At 33.6% G+C, this 20,316-nt stretch overlaps 1 protein-coding gene across 2 annotated transcripts in view; it reads left to right on the forward strand.

Moving 5' to 3' along the window:
* Window positions 1–20,316, forward strand: part of LOC115209705 (lysophosphatidylcholine acyltransferase 1) — a 90,422-nt gene that overhangs the window by 14,900 nt on the left and 55,206 nt on the right. For both annotated transcript variants that reach the window (XM_029778195.2, XM_029778193.2), the window contains exon 2: window positions 14,896–15,038. In XM_029778195.2, the coding sequence (XP_029634055.1) occupies window positions 14,896–15,038 (143 nt within the window). The remainder of the gene's footprint in view (window positions 1–14,895; window positions 15,039–20,316) is intronic.

Genomic DNA, 20,316 nt, shown 5'->3' on the forward strand with positions numbered 1-20,316 from the left:
GGTGAGTTTTACTCCATAATAGCATATTACCACTTATGGTTTCTTGTTGTCTCTTTAGTGAGTTTCAGCCCCCTGAGATCAACCTTTACCATTTTGTTCCCTCTTTCATGAATTTCAACCATTCTGAATACTCAACACTTTTTTTATACAACTGACATCCTCCATACACATGACATGTCTGTATCAACACAGTCTACTCACTTGTATACTACTTTTGCATCTTCTTATATCCAACTTTACACCCTAACATTGTACATCCATCAGATCATACTTACCTCATTTCTTTCTAGCCTTCACAAATCATGTGTATTCAAAGACCATGTCTCACTACCATGCAGCATCCTGCCTCATACACAAGCATCATACAATCTGTTTTTCACTTTGTGGTGGAAACTCTTTATTGATGCAGAGATAATAACTCTCTGAATATCTTCCATTTTGTTCTTACTCTAGTTACTTTGCTTTCACCTCCATTGCTAATTAGGCTAATTAACACACACAGACACACTTCCATAGCTAATTAGGTGACCTGAATAAAGAAAGCTATCAACTATTTCTTGAGAGCCTTCTGGGCATTTGAAAGAATCTATTTCACATGTACTCTTGCTATTGGCTGATCTAGTGCATCAGTTGCATACAAAGCTAATTTCTCTTTCAGCCTGCTTGTGATCCCACAATACTTTGTCTGACCATAGTTTATACTGGGCATACTGTATGGAATTCCTACCCACATCCTTTCTAAATATCAAGCAGAGCTGTTTTCTTGATGGCAATAGTATCCTGCTTTCTTTGCTTCATATTAAAACTTTCTTTTTCATATACATTGAGGCCTCTTGATTCTAAGTTTTGCCTCTGTGTTGAAAACTTCTCTAAATCTTTAGATTCATCAATAAAAACTTCATCAGCATACTCCTATGAGTAGTTGATCATAAATTCTTGTTCTGGCTTATAGCAGGGGTCACCAAACTATGGCCCACGGGCTGGATCCGGCCTGCGAGGTCAGTTCACCCGGCCTGCCGCCACACTGTACCTTTTGTGTAAGTACCTGCAATGAGAGTTCATTTGCCTCTGGTATGGCATCAGTATCTGGAACAAATTATGTCTGCGAGCAAACATTTTCAATAATGAAGTATATGAAGTCAGCACATTGAATGAAGTTGACCGATGAACATTTGAAAGCAATTCTCTTGGTTGGATGCAGCAATTTCAAAGCAAATATTGATGACATCTTCAAAGCTAAACACCAATTTCACAAATCTTACTAACCTTTTTTGCTTCTTAGTTTGTGAGATTCAGATATGTGCACACTGGGTGTGAATCTTATTGCTAACGTTGCCTTCTTTGATAACTTTTTGGTAAATAAATAAGTTTGTTGTCTTTATTTTTTTGTGTATTCACTATATTATATTGAACAAAATGGTTATGTGGCCCAACCTCGCCATTCTCTCAGTTATCTGGCCCCCTGGTTTATAGGACTAAATAAACAGGAAGCACTTGAGAACTGATTCCTTTTAGACATTTAAGTGCATGCTAAATTAACTCATTAATTTTCTCTCTACTGAGAGTATCTCTCTACATAGCTTGCATAACTCTTATAAACCATCCAACTACTCCTAATTTCCCTTATGACTACCAAATAGCTGAGTGTAGAACTCCATCAAATGCTGTTTTCAAGCTGATGAATATCAGGTAGGGTGGTTTACTCCTAATTAAGCACTCCTCTTGTAGTTATCTTTCTAGAAGAGAGCATTTGTAGCACCTCTTTTTCAGCACAAAGCTGAACTGCATCTCTTTTCGACTAATTCTCTTCTGAATCAGGTGTGCTATCACTCTTTCAGTAACTTTCATAATCTGGTCCATCAGTGTGAGGTCTTTGTAGTTACCACTCTCTCTTTTGTGGATATCCTTTGCCCTTGAAGCAATTGCCGATGTATTACCTGATTGACTACATGAGTAACTAGCTTGTGGCCTACTATGTCAAATGTTTTCACCATCTCAACCACTATACTTGATAGTCTAACTGTCTTCCCAGTCATGCTTTTGACATATAATACACACGCACACATGAGCAGGGTATGTGTTAGTGTTGATAACTGATACAACTCAGTAGTCAGACAGATATGTAAAAATCCTAAAATTTATTTCACTCCTTTGATATTTGCAAAATATGTGATCAGTAAAGTACTGGGTGGCAGATTTGGTAAATTACTAAGAAAATGCCATATGATATATGACATACAATTATATCTGTCATTTTACATTCTGAGTTCAAATCTGATCAGAGTTTAAAGAGTTCTAAAAACAATAGATTCATTGTAAATAGATAGGCTCTATTGTTTATATAAAGTAGCCATAGTGAAATTATTGTAAATGAAAATACTTACTAAAGAAGATTGTCAAATAAAAATGTTAATCCCCATTTGCAATTTTCTGCAGAAAAAGAAGAGCAGAGACGAACACATAGCTTTTAAATGGTAGAGTTATAGTTACTATTGAACATCCCTTATAGCTAAAGGTTATGAGAGATAATTTCTATTATATAAATGGCTTAACCATTCTCAACAGAACCAGTGATATTGTAATAAGAGATGATTTCTATTTTTGTTGTAATCTAGATATAGCAATATAGTATGGAAGAACTCAGTCTAAAGAGATGTGAGGTATTTCAGCTAGATCTATAATGTTAATTGAAAGAGAGCTTGAGTGCGTGTGAGAAAAGTATTTGATGATAGAAATCTTAGTTCAATTATATGAGAACAATCTATGATCTACCAAAAAGGACTTGGGCATATAGTTAATGGTTCCTTGTTTAAGAAGAATGGTAATTCAGTGTAAGAAGGAAGATGTTGGGTTTAGAGAGAAATAGTCTACATCAAAAACTTACAGTTGAAAGCAACACTGCATACACATGAAAACAATAATTATGTTGGTGAAGCTAGTATTAACTAAAAATAATTATGCAGTGAGGAAAAAATATTAGTTAATGGCTGATACTATTTTGAAGTACATGTTTTGGTCATACTTATACGTCATCAATACAGTATTAGTTTTCACCATGCTTGCCGAAGTAATGATGAAAGCTTTACTAAGTAACTGTACAAGGTTGTACATTGGTTGGTGTAGGAAAATAGTTACTCTACGTTACATTGCTATATATTTGCCAACCAATGTTGATCCTAACAGATTTGAGCTCAGAATGTAAGAGGACACACACAATTATATAACATACAGTATTTTATTAGTAATTTACAAAATCTGCCATCCAGTACTTTAAGATAGTTATGATTTTGTATATTGATACATGGCCACACATTTGAGAGAGAGAGATGCATCTAATTGAGCTCAAGCACATTATCTTTTATCATTTACTTTATCATTGATCTGCAGCTATGCTGGGGCAAATTGCCCAATACTTATTTAAAAGCTTAGTGGTTATTCTGTCAATCTCTTTTGCTGAACTGCTAAGTTAGCAGAGAAACCAACACTGGTTCTCAAGCAGTGGTGGTGTTGTCTGGCAAGCACAAAGACACAAACATGTGTGTGTGTATGTATGTATACACTCTCACATATGGGCTTCTTTCAGTTTCCATCTATGAAATCCTCTCACAAGACTTTGGTTGGCTCAGGATTATAATTAAAGAAGGCCTAAGGTGCCATGCAGTAGGACTGAACCTAAAATGTGGTTTAGGAAGCACCACACATCTATGCTTGTGCCTTTTATCACACTCTTGTTTTAATAACTGTTGACAATAGGCACCTATGTTACTGACGTTTATTTAATCAACCTTTGAAGGATAAAATGTTAAGTTAACCATAATGGGATTTGCACTTATGACCTAGAAGGACAGCTAAATACTGTCAAAAGTACAATTAACAACTGCTGTAATGTCAATACTAATAATATCATTAGCAATATCATCAACATTTAAAGAGTAAGTAAATGATCTTTTATGTAATTTCATCACTTTTTTTTTATTATTCTCCTGAACACCAGAATCATTATCAGCAAAGCCATTCTCAAAGGTAGATTTAATTAAATTCAATACAATTAATTTTCATTGGGTTTTCAGAATCACACATGGTTGAAATATTATTTGAAAAATAAAAAAAAATAAAAAATTTAATTTCATATCAAATTTCCAGATTGCTTACTTATGAAACAAGTTAATATAACTGCAAAAGTAGAAACCCTTTCATTACTCTACTTCTGCTGAAATATACTCCCTTTGTTTCAATTAATTTTAAAAATAATTAAGAACTTAGTAAAATAATTTTGTCATTATTATACTGGTACTTAGAACTTAAATAGCATGAAATTTTGATGGAAGATTTTAATTTAGATCACTTTAAAACAAGATGTTTGTGTCCTAGAACCAGGGGCAGTCTCAGACAGTTTGGTAACAAAAAGGTTAACAAAAATGTCAAAAAATATTTAATCAAATCTTTGTTTATAAAACCCAAGGCTCTATTAAACCAAACTAATATTTTCTCTTAAGAATTTCCATTGATTATTTGTGAAATCATAGTATAATTTCGAAATGTGTTTCCTACATAACACTAAGTTGTTGTGCTTTATGCTTATGGTATTAAAGGTATAGACTAGTTAGTTATGGTAAGTTTTAGAAAATGACCTTTGTGAGGGCCTACTTCCATGTTTACAAAAGTATGTGACCTTGAAAGAACAGCTGATCTATCTCGAGAGACTAACTTGTAATTAAAGATCAGTTTATATGTGGGTGGAGCAAAATCTCAAGTAGACACTATGTTACATAATGATGAAATATTAACAGAACTAAATTAATAGAACTGTGTTTTGGAAAGTATAAAATTTACTTCAAGCAATTGTAATGATAGCTTCAGGAAAAAAGTGAACAGAATTATAAAGATTTTTGAGAATTAGTTAAGAGGCATGAAACATTAACTGCAAGGTTATTTGAATAGCCCTGCAAGTAGTTAATGCTTTATTGAAATTTATTAGCTGTAGTAATGTTGGAGATATTTGTAAGTACTTTGGAATAACTTAAGAATATATTCAGAATTATGGCAATCTTAACTAGTGTATTTGTATTATTATCAATTACTTTATGGATTAGATTTATGAAGGAGAGAGGAGTAACTGTTGACAGATTAAGTAATGAGGATTGGACAATCAAAACTAGGGGAAAGCATTCTTAAGATACATCATATGATATGTGGTGTTTGTACTGGATTAGTAAAAGTTGTTGGCAGAATACTTAAAATGTACAAATGTTTTCTAGTAATTGTTCCAGCTCTTTGCATTTTGAGTTCAAATCCTGTTGTGGTTAGTTTTGTCTTTCATCCTCCATATGTCGATAAAATACCAGTCAAGTATCAGGGTTGGTTATTTTGTCCTTGTTTCTCTTTTTCTCACAATTAGCTACACTGTACTATGAGAGGATCTTAGGAAGCTACTCATAATGTTCTTTTCTCCAGAAATGGAAGTGTATTGAATCCAGGGGTTAATAACTTCTCATCTTGTAGGCTGCAAAATTGCACAAAGAAACCATGATGCATGGTGAGTGTTGATGAACCAAAGTGCTGTACAGCATGGAACAGTTAAAAACAAATTGATATGAGGTTGCAAAATAATGAATTTGGCATGTGATGTTTGTAAAATTTGACATTTATGAATAATTGTCATGGAGGTGACACACTCCTAATAAATGCAACAATGAGTTCAAAATTCTGTCAGATGTTCTTTGAGACTCAATTTAATCCCATTAAATAAAACAGTAGCTTTCAGCATATTTTTTTCTGAAAGAATTTCTATTTCCAGATCATTTGATTCTCTTTGTGAACTTAAAGCATAGAAAAAAAATAAGATAAAAAGAAAAATGCTAAGCCTAAGTATATTGTTTAAATAATAAAAAGGGGTAAGGGGGGGGAGACAAAAAATCTTGTTAAATACATAAAACAAAAATGTAAATCAGCTTTTACACAAACATAAGTAAGCCACTTTAATGACTTTATCAGTTGAAGAACTTCTTAAAGATAACTTAATAACACTAAAGTGATAGCAGCTGTACAACTTTCAATAATGATCTTAACAAAACCACTTAGTATCTATCAAGTCCATATAACTTCAAACAACTTACAGAAAGATGAACTACAGCAGTAGATATTATCTATTGTAAAGAAGAGTAGTAAGTAATATTGTATATAGTTGAGAAATTAGAATGTTTGATGTATTCATATTGTCAGGTTTGATTATATTAAGAATGTGTTAAGAGAAAGTAAGAAAATAAAAACAGGATGCCTTTGCTTATACTGAACATTCATCGGAGAACTGGGATTGACTGAGATAAGAGAATTTACTATGAGATCTGTTGCATTCCCAGTAGTTAACTTTCTTCTCATGACTATCCCAGGATCCTGAACAATTGTTTAAACCAGTGGATGTTTACTTAAGCATGCTAACATGCATTCCTATTCATGTGGATTAAGAATGATTGCAAATATGTTCAGGGATTGCCTATCATTGGGGAGCTTATTCTAGAAATTACAAAATATGTTATGATATTTTTATATTACTTGGATTGAGATGAAGCAGTTCATGATATAATCTGTGATTGTATTTTTATGGGAGCTAGTACACTTTGATTAATCAACAGTATCTTTGAATCCAGTTATTAATGAATATTATTAGTTTTTTACAAGACTGCTTTGATCAGGTCTTCATTTTTCTTGAATGATGGTCACTAGACATTACTACCAAATTTACTATAAGTAACCATTACTGTGAGGAATAGGTACATAGTTTCTTAGTTTAAATTGTCATTAGCTCCATTTGCCAAAATATTTATATGCTAAAATAATCTTTTTTTTATTTTTTATTTATGTGCCCTTTTCAAGCCTAGCCAGGCTCATGGGCTCAGTTTCTCGGTTTCTGTGGTGTATGTGTTCCCCCAACTGGACGGGGCGGCAGTTCATCGCAGTGAAGAAACATGAAGAAAGAGTGAGTGAAAGTTGAGGCGAAAGTGTACAACAGGGGTCGCCACCATCCTTTGCTGGAGCCTCATGGAGCTTTAGGTGTTTTTGCTCAATAAACACACACAATGCCCGGTCTGAGAATTGAAACCGCGATCCTCCGACTGCAAGTCTGCTGCCCTACCACTGGGCCATTACGCCTCCATAAAATAATCTTAGGCTAGGTCTATAAGTTCAGTTTTAAAACTTTTAATCTATGGCTTATCTATTTCAAATCCTATGGTTTCCCATGTAAGATACAATGTTTGGGTGGCCTGCTCAAAAGATGAGTAATTTTGCTTTTGCTTACATTGAGCATAAATTGCTGTTCAGTAGCTAAATCAAATTTTCAATATTTTGCAATAAATAACTTGTTAATGATTTTCAAAAAAAATTATTTTTTATATGCATAAAAACATTTGTGAAGTAAACATCATCATCATCATCATCAGCATTTAATGTCCGTTTTCATGCTGGCATGGGTTGGACGGTTTGACTGGGGTCTGGGAAGCCAGGAGGCTGCACCAGGCCCCAATCTGATCTGGCAGTGTTTCTACAGCTGGCTGCCCTTTCTAATGCCAACCACTCCGAGAGTGTAGTGGGTGCTTTCTATGTGCCCTAACCACTGAGCCATTTTGCCTCCTGAGATTACTAAATGGTAAAAATAGCTATTATGGATATGAAGGCAATGAAAGGCAGCTGGAGTATCAGGATAGTACTGAGATACTGAAAATATCTGGCAAAGTAGGATATGTGCTAGTTGCTCATATATTTCTTTATTGCTCACAGGGGGCTAAACACAGAGGGGACAAACAAAGACAGACAAATAGATTAAGTCGATTACATCGACCCCAGAGCATAACTGGTAATTATTTAATCGACCCTGAGAGGATGAAAGGCAAAGTCGACTTCAGCAGAATTTGAGCTCAGAACGTAACAGCAGACAAAATACTGCTAAGCATTTCACCTGGCATGCTAACGATTCTGCCAGCTCGCTGCCCTAACCCTTAGCCTAGTTGCTTATATAGTCAGTAAAGTTGTGTTGAGGGGAGTTGCATAGTAGCATGATTGTGAACTGCTTCAAGAACAAAGAAGACAATTTAGAAAGAATTAGAAGAGCATTAATCTTATTGACTAAGTGGTAGTGGAGTATTAAAACAAAGGTAGCTAGGGTTTGAAGGAAACTAGCTTAGATGAGTTGCAATTTGGATTTGTACCTGGATGTCTTCATAGATAACTATGAGAGTAAACCATTACACATAGTATTTGTTGACTTTTAATAGAGTACCAGTTGGGTGGTTGATAAGAAAACTGGTAGTTGTGAATATCTCACGAGAGTCATGTAAATTCTGTACTGGCATAGTGTTTGCAAAGTGAGAGGTTAGTGACAAACTCAGTGAAGAATGCAGTGTGCAAATAAGTATCCACCAAGGCTTGATTTTTAGTTCCTTCTTATTTAGTATAGTTCTCCAGGTCATTACAGACTAGCTGATTGTGGGAATTCATGTATAAAGCAATCCAGTTCTTCTTGCAAATCACTAAAAGAATAAAAGGAAAAGCTCCAAACATGGAAGCAAGATTTAAATAACAGCGGCCTAAAGATTAATTTAGTAAAGATAAAAGGAAACAGAATACAAGTATAAAATAAGAAAGCCATCATATTTGATATCCCAAAAGAGAACAAGTTAGCAATCTATACTGTGTATCCAGTGCAAACATTGGTGGCAGAGATTGTGCAGTGAGAACTTTGGTAGGCTTATAGAGAGGTATTTCAAATGTAGTAAATAGCTGCATGTGAGTTGCTAGTAAAAAGAGAAATCCAAGAAATGGAGTTTCTCAATTGTTCAAAAAGCTTAATAGCTTATGATCAGCAGTGATGGTTGGTGTTGTGAAAACATAGTAACCAGTCAGGAATTACTTCTGTTAACAGCAAAGGGCTTTTCTAATGTGAAGGAACAGGCTGTATGATACTTGTGTATAAAGTCTAGTATTTCATGGTTCGGTGATATGGTCTCTGAAGATGAAAGGCATATGAAGACTAGAAAGAAATAAGTTAAGTATACTCTGCTGGATATAGAATAGTAGCATACACGAATAATGGAGCACAGTGAGTAAAGTGTGTATGTGTGTGTGGGTGGGGCAGAAATGAGTATAAAAAGCATCAGCTACAGTATGCAAGAGAATACTGTATTTGCACACACTTATGATGTTTATAAAGGATAACAGCTGGCTGAAGGATTGTCAAGTGATACAAGTGGAAAAAGCTTGCAGAAGTCGAAGATGTCAGAAGGACTATAGCTAATGGCATGACACTATTGAAACTAATCCGGCTATGCTGATAACTAGGTTATAAGTTCAAAGCTTAGAGTTGCTGTTGCTTTGTCCCTGAGTATAGTACTGCTTGTCTGACAACAGGATCCATTCTTTTCAGTTGAAGTACATCTAACAAATAGTTATTCCAGTAGTGAGCAACTATCTCAAATTAATATTTTTCTTATATTTTCTCTTTCTCAAATATTTCAGTAGAGCCATTGATGGTTCACTTGATAAGATACCAGACAACCAGCTGTTAAATGGTTATCTGGTATCCTATCAGTGGGTTATATCCTGTCACAATTGTTGCACAGTGTCAGTGGCTGATATACTTAAATCTCCACTATTCAGCTCACCTAGGTGTAACAGTACTGAGCAGTTGAGTATTTTGTTTGAAGTTCAAGTCCTTCAATTGTGTGATTAGAAGAAGTCTTGGATTCCATTGATCTCATTTTGACCTTCACATTTGAGCATGCAAGAGATTAATTATTTTTTCACAGTATCCCAATATTTTGTGTTTAACTCAAGTGGAGAGCAGTGCTTATAGTCATTGAAAGCTTTCTTCATTAATAAATTATGTATATTAGCAACAGAAGAAGTATTAATACTGAGATAGTATTAATAAATATGGATGTTCTGTTAGAACAAATTTTATTGCAGTAGATACCATGAAAGAAACTCTCATATAGTCTTTTGGTGCAAAATGCATACTTGTTTATATCACTAGCAGGGAGATAAATTCTCACTGACTCCAGCGCCGAGGCCACCAGGTCATGTGATTTCGACCTTCCTTGGTTTCATCAATAAAGGAAACTCAACCGCTAGAGGAAGCTGTGACTTATGTCTCAACCAGTAATATATAGAGAATCAGTATCAGAACAGGCACTGATGTCACGATTAGCTTCCTTCATTGGTGAGGTCACTTGTAGGCATGGGGAAAGTTCTAAATGATTGCATTTCTGGGAAGGAAAGATTATGAAAATTGTTTAATGTGGAGTTTGTGTATGTGTGGACTGAGGAAGTATAGATAAGAGGAGGAGAAGAGCCCAAACTGTTATGATAGTGTAATGGGGGAGGTGACAAAGGAAGGAACAGCAGAATAGTAGGTTAGTGGTTGCAATGTGTTGTTGAAATACTTTTACGTAAATGTTGTAATGGTTATTGGATTGCAACTAGATTTTACAATTACCACTTGTTATTGGTGCTATAGATACTCCTGTATACTACTCTCTCTGTCTCTGCAATTCTGCCTTTAGATGCCAATGGGACCTTTAGTGAATTAAAGCTAAATTTAAGTTAACATTTATCTTGGGTTATTCAGATTTCAGTTTGATTTACTAAATGGTACAATCATCAGGATAGAATGTGATAGCACCCCATCTTCTAAGTTTTAACGCACCTTAAAGGTATTAACCATTTCTCTTTATGTGTTATGCAGCCAAAGGAGCTAGTGACTCTTCTCTGACAATCCTAGTAAATTCCTGTTTCAACAGAAAATTTTGAAATTATTGCACTACCTGTTATGATACTTGAACTATTTTTAAAGATACTTTCATTCAGCCTGCCACAGAAGTTGTAGCACAACATCAGCTCACTAATAATAAATAATCGACCTTGAAGTCTGTTGAGTCTGTTCAGAAACTCAGACTGTAACATTAAAAGCATCATGGCTGATACATACTGAAAAATATATTTGTGATTCATTGAATGTAGAAATTTCTTCTGCTAGGAAAACAAAACTCTTAACCCTGCCTTCAATCATAAATCAGGCTTTGGAAATAGGCATGCAAAATTCTCAGGCCTATGAATCTGTTCTTCAAGTTGAAAATCATGCATTAGTTTCTGCTAGAAAAGTTAGAGTGGAATTTTGAATTCTGAAGCAAAGTTTTAAAAGAGTCCCTTCCTGTGCATCTGCATCTTATCAGGGTGAACAAATTATGCACAAATGTTCTACAATTGCACTCATTGTCCAACCTGTTATACTATTTACTTCTAGTGTAAGATGAATGACACTTCCCTTTTAAGTGTTCTTTTCCTCATGTTTTTAGATGACCTTTCTTTCAGGTTTTTAAATTTTCAAAAGAAACAGTGAGCACTTCTATTCTTTCTGTGATACTTATCTGTATACTTAGTGGTAAGAGACTTTATCATTGACTTAAATATTCACTGAATTTCTCTAAATTGCCAAAGTTTATCATAAATGAAAAGCTTTGCTATATATCAAGTTTTTTCCAGGTGTTTTTGTTCATATTTATAAGAATGGATGAAGCTGGGGTACATTTATAAATTGAAAATGTGGTTTAACAAAGGGAAAAGCTTGTTGCTTTGGGACAATGTTTGGATTCCACTTATGAAGCAATGTCAAAAAGCAACTATAATGAAGCAATACTATAACTGCAGTAATTTTCATGAGATTAATATTTGTTTTAGCTTCTCAAATATACCTTTTAAAAACAGTATTCATGTGGAGGGGAACAAGTAGTTGGTTAAGAGAGAAAAACCATTCATGAAGAATGTAATATGTGTGCTTCACTATTAGATGTTTGGTTTTTGAGATACAATTTTCAGCTGGTGTACATGTTGAAACTGTCATCAAATCGTTTTTTAAAATGTGGCATTTGAAAGACAATTAATATAGGAGAAGACAGTTTGTTGTGAAAAGAAAATGATGAAGAGGAGAGTAACGATGATTTCCAAAGAAATAGAAACTTCCAGGGATTAAGATCCATATGCTGATTTCGTTACACCAGATGAGCAATATTGATGACTATATTTTGGAGGATTTTAAAAATTTAATTTTTCATTTTATTTATTATCAATAAAATATATCTTTTTTTTTAAAAGCATAATTAACCTTGGAATTAAAATTTGTTAAATATTTCTGAGTTATGGTTTTAGAATTTCAGCACTTGTTAAGTTTAATTTCAATTAGCATCAAGTGTTTTTAAAGCTGTTCAAAAGAATGCCATAATGTTGGTGTTTACATTTAATACACTGCTGTTATTTATCATTAAACTAAGTCAGCAAGCTGGCAGAATTGTTAGCATGCGGGATAAAAATCTTAGCGACATTTTATCCTTCTTTAAGTACTAGGTTCAAATACTACCGAGGTAGACTTTGCCTTTCATTCTTTTGGGGTCAATAAAAATAAGTACCAGCTGAGCACTGGTATTAATCTACTCGAAGAACTCCTTCCCTTAAAATTGCTAACCTTATGCCAAAATTAGAAATAATTATTTATCATCAATTTGCTATAGCTCCAATTTATTATATATTATTTTTCTCTATAGGTCAAAATTATGCTACATCAACCATATATGAAACATGATTCTTGTTCATTAACTCAATGTCATAGTAAATAATATTTTCTGTGACACCCATCAGTCATTATTGTGCTGTCATGAATTCATTATTGTGCTATAGTTGAAAACAGCAAGTGCTTTTTGTAGATATATACTGCTTTTTATTATCTTATACCACTGTTAATCTAGTGTTAAATAATTTAAGTTCACTGAATTCAAGCTTTAAATGAAAATATGTGGTAACTTGCTGGAGTGAGAGTGTGCATAGTAGTTGTTATATCTGCTCCACATGTTTACCTCACTCAGTAAGTTGGGTCCTTGATATTTTTAGATTAAAAAGATGACTTATATGTCACATTTTACGATAATTCTTTTTCTTCCTAGTTTGAAATAATTCTCTTGATTTTTTTTTTCTTTCATCTATTGCGCTACTAATTAAGTAACAAGAGTTATTTAGGAAGTCAACCTTCATTATTAGTTATTAACAGTATAAGATCTGCTCTTACTGGCATAAAATCAAAGTATGAAATCAGACAAACATTTTTACAGGGTAATGCTGGAAATGTGCAACCTGAACTTAGTTTTGTCTGACCTTTGTGAACAGACTAATTTATAAAGTGCTGAAGTAAATATTATACAAAGTTGAAATAGATTTGAATAGATTGGAAGTAATTTACACTTGAATTTGACTTCTCAAAGATGCCAAAGCTGTATAGTCAACAAAATGTCAGCTTCCAGAATTGTGCGTGTATGTGTATGTGACTTGTAGTTTCTATAAATGCAGTAGTTGTGTATATAGGGAGGGAGAGTAAAGTGCTTTAGATTTCCATTCTGCTACTGATATTGGTCAAGAAAATTTAATTAGTTATATCTTTTTTAAAGATTTTTCCACTTTATTTCTGTTTTAGTTTTTTAAGTTACAAAACTAAAATGATTTCATGAGCTTAATAAAGCAGATAAGGAAGAATTTGAATTAAAATAAAAAAATAATAAAGGACAAATTATTTTTATTCATTTGAACCCAAATTCAAATTTCAATTTCTAAATTTAAAAAATCTATTTTTTAATACCCCTCCCTCTCCCCCTCTCTCTTTTTCTTTCCTGCACACATGCACATACACACACACACAGAACTAAGCTCATCTCACAGTGCCAAACATTTTATTGTTAAAATTCCTTGGAATAATTCTTTTTTGTCAAGTTGAAATCCACCCCCTCTCTTTTTATAAATAAATTAATTTAGGAATTAATAAATAAGATAATTTGAGTTTCCATCCATAATTTGCATTGTTTTTCAAATCTCATTGGGACTTGTTGTAGTTGAAAATACCCTGACTAATTTAAAACATCCTGAATTATAGCATATGTTATTTAGTAATTGTTTATTATACGATGAATTAATTGTTTGACCCCTCTCTGTTGTCAAGTTGCACTACTTATTTTTCATTTTAAGCCTGGGACTTATTCTATTGTTCTCCTTTGCTGTGTCACTAAGTTATGGGGACATAAACAAACCAACACCGGTTGTCAAGTGACTTTGGGGGACAAACACACACTAACATAGATCCATACACACACACACACACACACACACACACACATATATGAGGACAGCTGCATAAAGAAGTGCCAAGTTCTAGTTGCTGAGGATACCTGTGGAAGGAGTAGACCCAGGAAGATGTGGGACAACATTGTGAGAAAGGATCCTCGGATGCTGAGCCTCACTGGAAATGACAAGGGACCTGGAGATGTGGCAATTTGCTGTACTTGATAAGACAAGCTAAGTAAAATCATTGTTGTCTTCCACATATACAGGCTTGTCCTTCCAGGTGCCACATAGAAAGCACATGTGCTAGTGCTGCATAAATGCCCCCACACCAGTGGCATGTGAAAAGCACTCAGCACACTGTTAATTAATTAGTTGGCATTAGGAAGGGCATCCAGCTGTAGTAACCACGCCACAACAGACAATTGGAATCTAGACAGCTTCATGCCAAACTATCCAGCCCATGCCAGCATGGAAGGTGGACATTAAACAATGATGGTGATATATATGATAGGCAGCTTACAGTTTCCATCTACCAAATCTACTCACAAAGCTTTGGTTGGTCCAAAGCAATAGTACAAGCTACTTGTCCAGAGTGTCTTTTAGTTAGACTAAACCTGGAACTATGTGACTGAGAAACAAACTTCTTACCACACAGCCACACCTGTAAAAATTGTTTTTATTTTGTTTATCAGAATATTGATAGTAGTTTATTCATGGTATTTACACTTTCTAATTCTATTTCAGATTGGAGTGATGTCTTTCACCATTGCACCTATACGGATCCTCATTGCAGGAATTCTTTTGATGCTTGCTTGGAGTTTGGCTTCTTTGTCTCTTCTTTTTCAAACTGAAATAGAAAGACAGAAACCTCTCATAGGATGGAGAAAGTAAGTTTGGGAAGAATTTATTAAATATATGAATCACTTAGAATGTTTTATTCTAGTATAAATTTTAATTTCAAGGATGATGAGTTTAACTGACATAGGCACACTGTTAATGCTTAATCTATTTAGTGCTTATTTTATTAGTTATAGCTATTATTAAAGATGTTCATTTTTGTTATAGCTATTTTACACATATATCTCCTTGACTCAATTATATTAAACTTCAGATTCCTTCTGTAGTTCTTTGATTCTTTAATGAGAACCAGATCATTTGCATTTAAAAGTTCCCATAGAATTCAGTTCATTCTCTTCCATTATGTTGAAAAACAGTTCTAATAAATATCTGTCAAAATATCATAGTGTAGAATATATTGTTACCCTAGTCAAAATTGATATGATCTGTTTACTTGTACTAATTAGCTATATCTTGTGTTTTGTCTTTCTGGCTTTAGTTTTAAAGTTTGAAAAGTTACATATGGCTTCTGTTGTCTACATTAAGAATGATGAGTGTAGAAAATACAGAAATTTGGAGCATAAAACAATATAATTCATTCAATAATGATTGACTCCCAACTCTGTTTAGATTTGTATGATGCATATATTAGAAATGTGGACTTATAAAGCTTTGAAATACCAACAAAAAATGAAGTAGGCCAGGATGTTTGCTAGAAAAGTTCTCATATATAAAACATTACCACTTGAACTTATTTCTTCATGGTGTCAGGCGAATAAAACAGCCTAAAATGAAATTGAAAATATTTTCATCAAACACCAATTTTATAATTAATAACTTAATTTTAGGACAGGACTTCAATATTTCTGATTATATCCAAGGAAACCGTACTTGATATCTGTGCTTAGATCTGTTGTGATTTGGTTGATTTGTGTTCAATACAGTAGTTTTTATTTTTGTTTATGACATCTTGTTGTTAATGCTGGTCATTCATGTCGTGTAACAGTAGTGTTAATTTGTAAGGAGAGTGGGTAAGCTTTCAGTGAGATCAGTAAAGACATAAATGTTATAACTTAGCATTTCTTTTCTTCAAAAGTTTTAATCTGAGTAATCCTTAGCCTGTCATCAAAACTCTAGTTTGTTTTGTCATAAGACAATATTAACTAGGTACTTTAGAGATATTTAATCTTGAACTTTGAGTTTGCTACAGGAATCAGAAGGAAGAGAGCTAAGAGCAGAACATTGTTGTATAATAATTCTGCTTTAATGTTCATTGAGCTTACTGCTTAGCACTATTTTAAGCTTTTTTCATGCATTGAACAAACCAGTCCTTCATATCTAACTCATTGCTTGGATGACATCAAAAAGCAAAAAACATTCCCCAATGTTACATCAAAAATATAACATCTAGGTGCATAATCAAACTGTATCTTGTTCAACTTTGCTATGGCCTTTTCTGTTCTGTTAGTTATCATGGATAATTTTTTTCCTACACAATCTGATTAACTAAGTTTTTGCTTGATGTGGCAAGAACTCATCCTGGCATTTTCATCATCTCAGTTATTCCTGATCAGGGATTCGATAATTGTTCAATGTTGAAATGGAATCATAGTTAATAAGTGAATAATTTGCTTTCATCTAGAAATAACATCAAGCATCATTTTAAAGTAGCAATATTAGATGTACAGTATTATAGTTCTTTTATTCTTTTTGGATTGTGTAGGTAAGACATGAACACTTTTCTACTTAAGCACCATTTCTTGCTTTGTAATCTCTCAAAGTGGCATTTCCATACCTGGTTGCTAATTTGCATTCAGTTGCTGTGTCATTTATTATATATGAGTTTCTATTTGTTAGTCCATTTGCTAATTCTGTTTAGAAGCTGACACTGACAAAGGAATCTTTCATTTTCTACTCATTCCTTTTAGACAAGTTTCCTTTTGAACCTTAATCCGGAATATAATGCAGACTACTTTGATATAAATATGTTTCAAAGAGCTAATCTTCATTTGTAGGTTTTATAAGACTTAAAAAGGAAATTACTCAACACATATCTGTATAGTGTTGAAATATTAAGAACTTGCCTACTCTCTTACAATATCATGATTCACAAACTATGTCAGCTTATTTTTTCATTAATTACTTTAATTTGACACAGAAACAGATGTGGTTTATAAGCAAGTATATGTTTCTCAAAAAACATTTAACAAATACAATTTCAGTATTGTTTTGGTTATATCACATACTAATGAACTCGGCAGTCTTACCTAAATTTTTCTTCATTTATCTGTTCTTTAAATGTCTTACTTCAGTTAACATCAAAGCTTTTGCTATTTTTAATCTTACTGTAATAATATCATTAATTTCTAATATTTATACAAAGCCACAAAATTTGTATGAGGGGTATAGTTGACTTAAATAAGCCCATTATTTCTCCAACCATGGAAGAATAAAAAGGTAAAGTTGTTAGTAGTTGGATTTTAATTTTGAATGTAAAGGGATGTAACTAAAAACTATATAACCATTTTTTGCCACTTGCTGTCTTTATCATGATAATATTGTCAATTATAAAGTAAGTAGGCTATCTCACAGTTATTTAACTAATATTCTTTACTACCTTTGCTACTACTCTTCAAAAGTTTACAATTCTAATATTCAGAATTATGCCAAGCAGTACTAATATCAAGGCAATTCAGATTACATTTTATGTTTTTTCTGGGTTTATTTGGATTGTTCTTGAGTGGAAATGACATCCGCCTCCAAGATTTAGCACCAGTTTTTTGATAATTTGTTTACTGCTGGTTACCAAATTGACATAACCTTCTCCAGTTGATGACCTCCTTGACACCAGAGAGACCAAACTGGCTCCTTTGCAGAAGTAAAGCTTTCTGATCCAGCATTTTTCTGAGTGATTCTGTCTAGGCAAGGTCATATATATCTTATATTCATGGATCAAGTTTTACTACAAGAGAGTAACTTATTGTGAAATTTAACTGAGAAATAGGTCATGAAATTACTTTCAATGCAACCAGACTATGTGTGTGCTGTTGTTTAAATGAACACTGAGAAACTCAATCAGATCACTATATAAGAATAGTCATCAACCTTTGTTTGAGTCGTTATTTTCTAAACACAAAGCAAATCTTGAGAGAAGATACTTTGTTACTTTTCAATGCAATTTGGATTCAGAATTGCATAATAGCAAATTATATAAATTATACTTTGTGAAACATCTAATTTAGATTTTGTGGTCTATTTACATTTTTTCCTAGGCAGACATTTTAATATAATCATTAAAAGAGCTTTTACTTATTAGACACATTATCACAACATGGCGATATTGTATTAAATGTATTCTGTTTTCTGTACAGTGACTTTATTTTCCTAATCTTAATCAATACAACATTCTGACAAATCCAATATTCAATGTTTAAACAAAAAAAAAAAAATGAGTGTTTTAATAGATTGCCTCTGAAATGACCCAAACTGGATGATGTCTGTTATAATGAGGTTTGATTAAAGCAACCCTCCTTCTAATTCTCTAGTCCAGTCCTTTGTCTACATGTGAGAGCTATCCATCAACATAAAGCTTATGTGATTAAAAAATTTAGTTTATTCATTCTTTTTTTTGGGGTTTTTTTTCACTCTACTATTGCTGTTTTTCTCTTCAAACCGAAAAGTTATGCATTATTTTCAAGAGGTTCTTATGATTTAGTCAAAGGCTTAATTCTTTTTTAATTATTGCTACAGAGCCTTTTTCCTTGAATAGGTTCTTACAAATTAGTTCAATACTTAATGCCTTCTTTATAGCTATACTTATAGATCATGCTCCCCACCACCATCACCAAACACACACACACACACACGCGCTTTGTTTAAACAGTATTTTATTGTTTTAAATGCATTTTCATGATTATATTTTTGAATGTCTGACTAGGAAGTGTTTTTTTTCTTGGTTGCCTCAAATATCAATGAATGCTAACTCGGTTATTGAGGGATGTCAGATACAATATCTGTAAGTGTATTTAAGAATAGATTATTAACACAATATCTACTAATTGGACCTATTGTAAATATGATCTAGCCTCTTTAATCTTATTTTCAGTGAGGCTTTCTGTCACCTAATTATTCTCTTCTTACATACTTTCTCTGTTTCAATTCCTTCATTATGTTATTACTTGTTTTATTAGTTATGATTTTGTTTTACAGTGTTCCTGAAACTCATTTATCCACAAAGACTCATTTGACCATTTAAAAAAAAATTTGACAGTGAGACAGCTGAAATTGCATCTCACTGAAATTTTATTTAGCTAACATCTTACGTTATCTACACAGGATACAAAAGTAAAACATTTCCTTCATTTTATTCACTTTTCTGGAAGAGGATCCTTAGGATATATATATTCTTTGATTATTTTATTCTTTTACTTGTTTCAGCCATGCAGCCATGCCTGGGGCACCACCATGTTCGTTCTGACTTCCTCAGTCTGGGTGTTTCACATCACCACTCCATTTTCCCATCTGTTGGTACATCATTTGGTGTATAATTGAGTTTGATTCTGCTGCCCTTTTCTATATCTCATGTCGGGTTGTTGGTTCATCCGGCATTGTGGAGAGGAGGATGTCCAGTTTCCTTTTGAAGACATCCACCTCACCCTATGCAAATTTCTCAAGCATTGAAGTGCTGTGGATGTTTGAAACCTAGACTACTGCAGTACGTGGTCCTGAATTTAGATGGAGTGAATGGTACCTTTGGTACAATACAATGGCGGCCAGTTTTGGCATTTGTATAACACTCAGTGCTAAAGTTAGGTACTAGCCCATCTAGGATTTTCCGTATGTATATCATTGCATATCTGTCACACCTTTGCTCCAGGGAGTAGAGCTGTAGTTTTCTCAGCCTATCCCTATAGTTCATCCACTGCACTGTTTTAATCTTTTTAATCTTTGGACTGCTTCAAGCTCTGCTGTTAGTTTGGCACTATGTGGTAACCATTACTGGGAACAGTAGTCCAGGTGGCCGAGAACAAAGGTTCTTCACAGGGTCAACATAGTTTCTTGGTCTCTTGTCTTGAAGGACCTCAGTATCTATCCTGCCAGTTGTTTGCACCTTGCTGCCATCATGCTTATATGCAACAAAAATGATGCATCATTGCACATACTGATCCCCAAATTTTTCTGTGACTCTGGGAGTGTAGTGCCTTCGGGTCCGGTAAATGTAGATGGTACAGTATTTATACTGAGTTGATAGTGCAGTGCTTCAAATATTCCAGCATCAAACTGCATGTTGTTTATTTTGACCCTCTTGTATATTCAGCTTATGTGGCG

Source organism: Octopus sinensis, linkage group LG3, assembly GCF_006345805.1.
Source record: "Octopus sinensis linkage group LG3, ASM634580v1, whole genome shotgun sequence".
Lineage (NCBI taxonomy): Eukaryota > Metazoa > Mollusca > Cephalopoda > Octopoda > Octopodidae > Octopus > Octopus sinensis.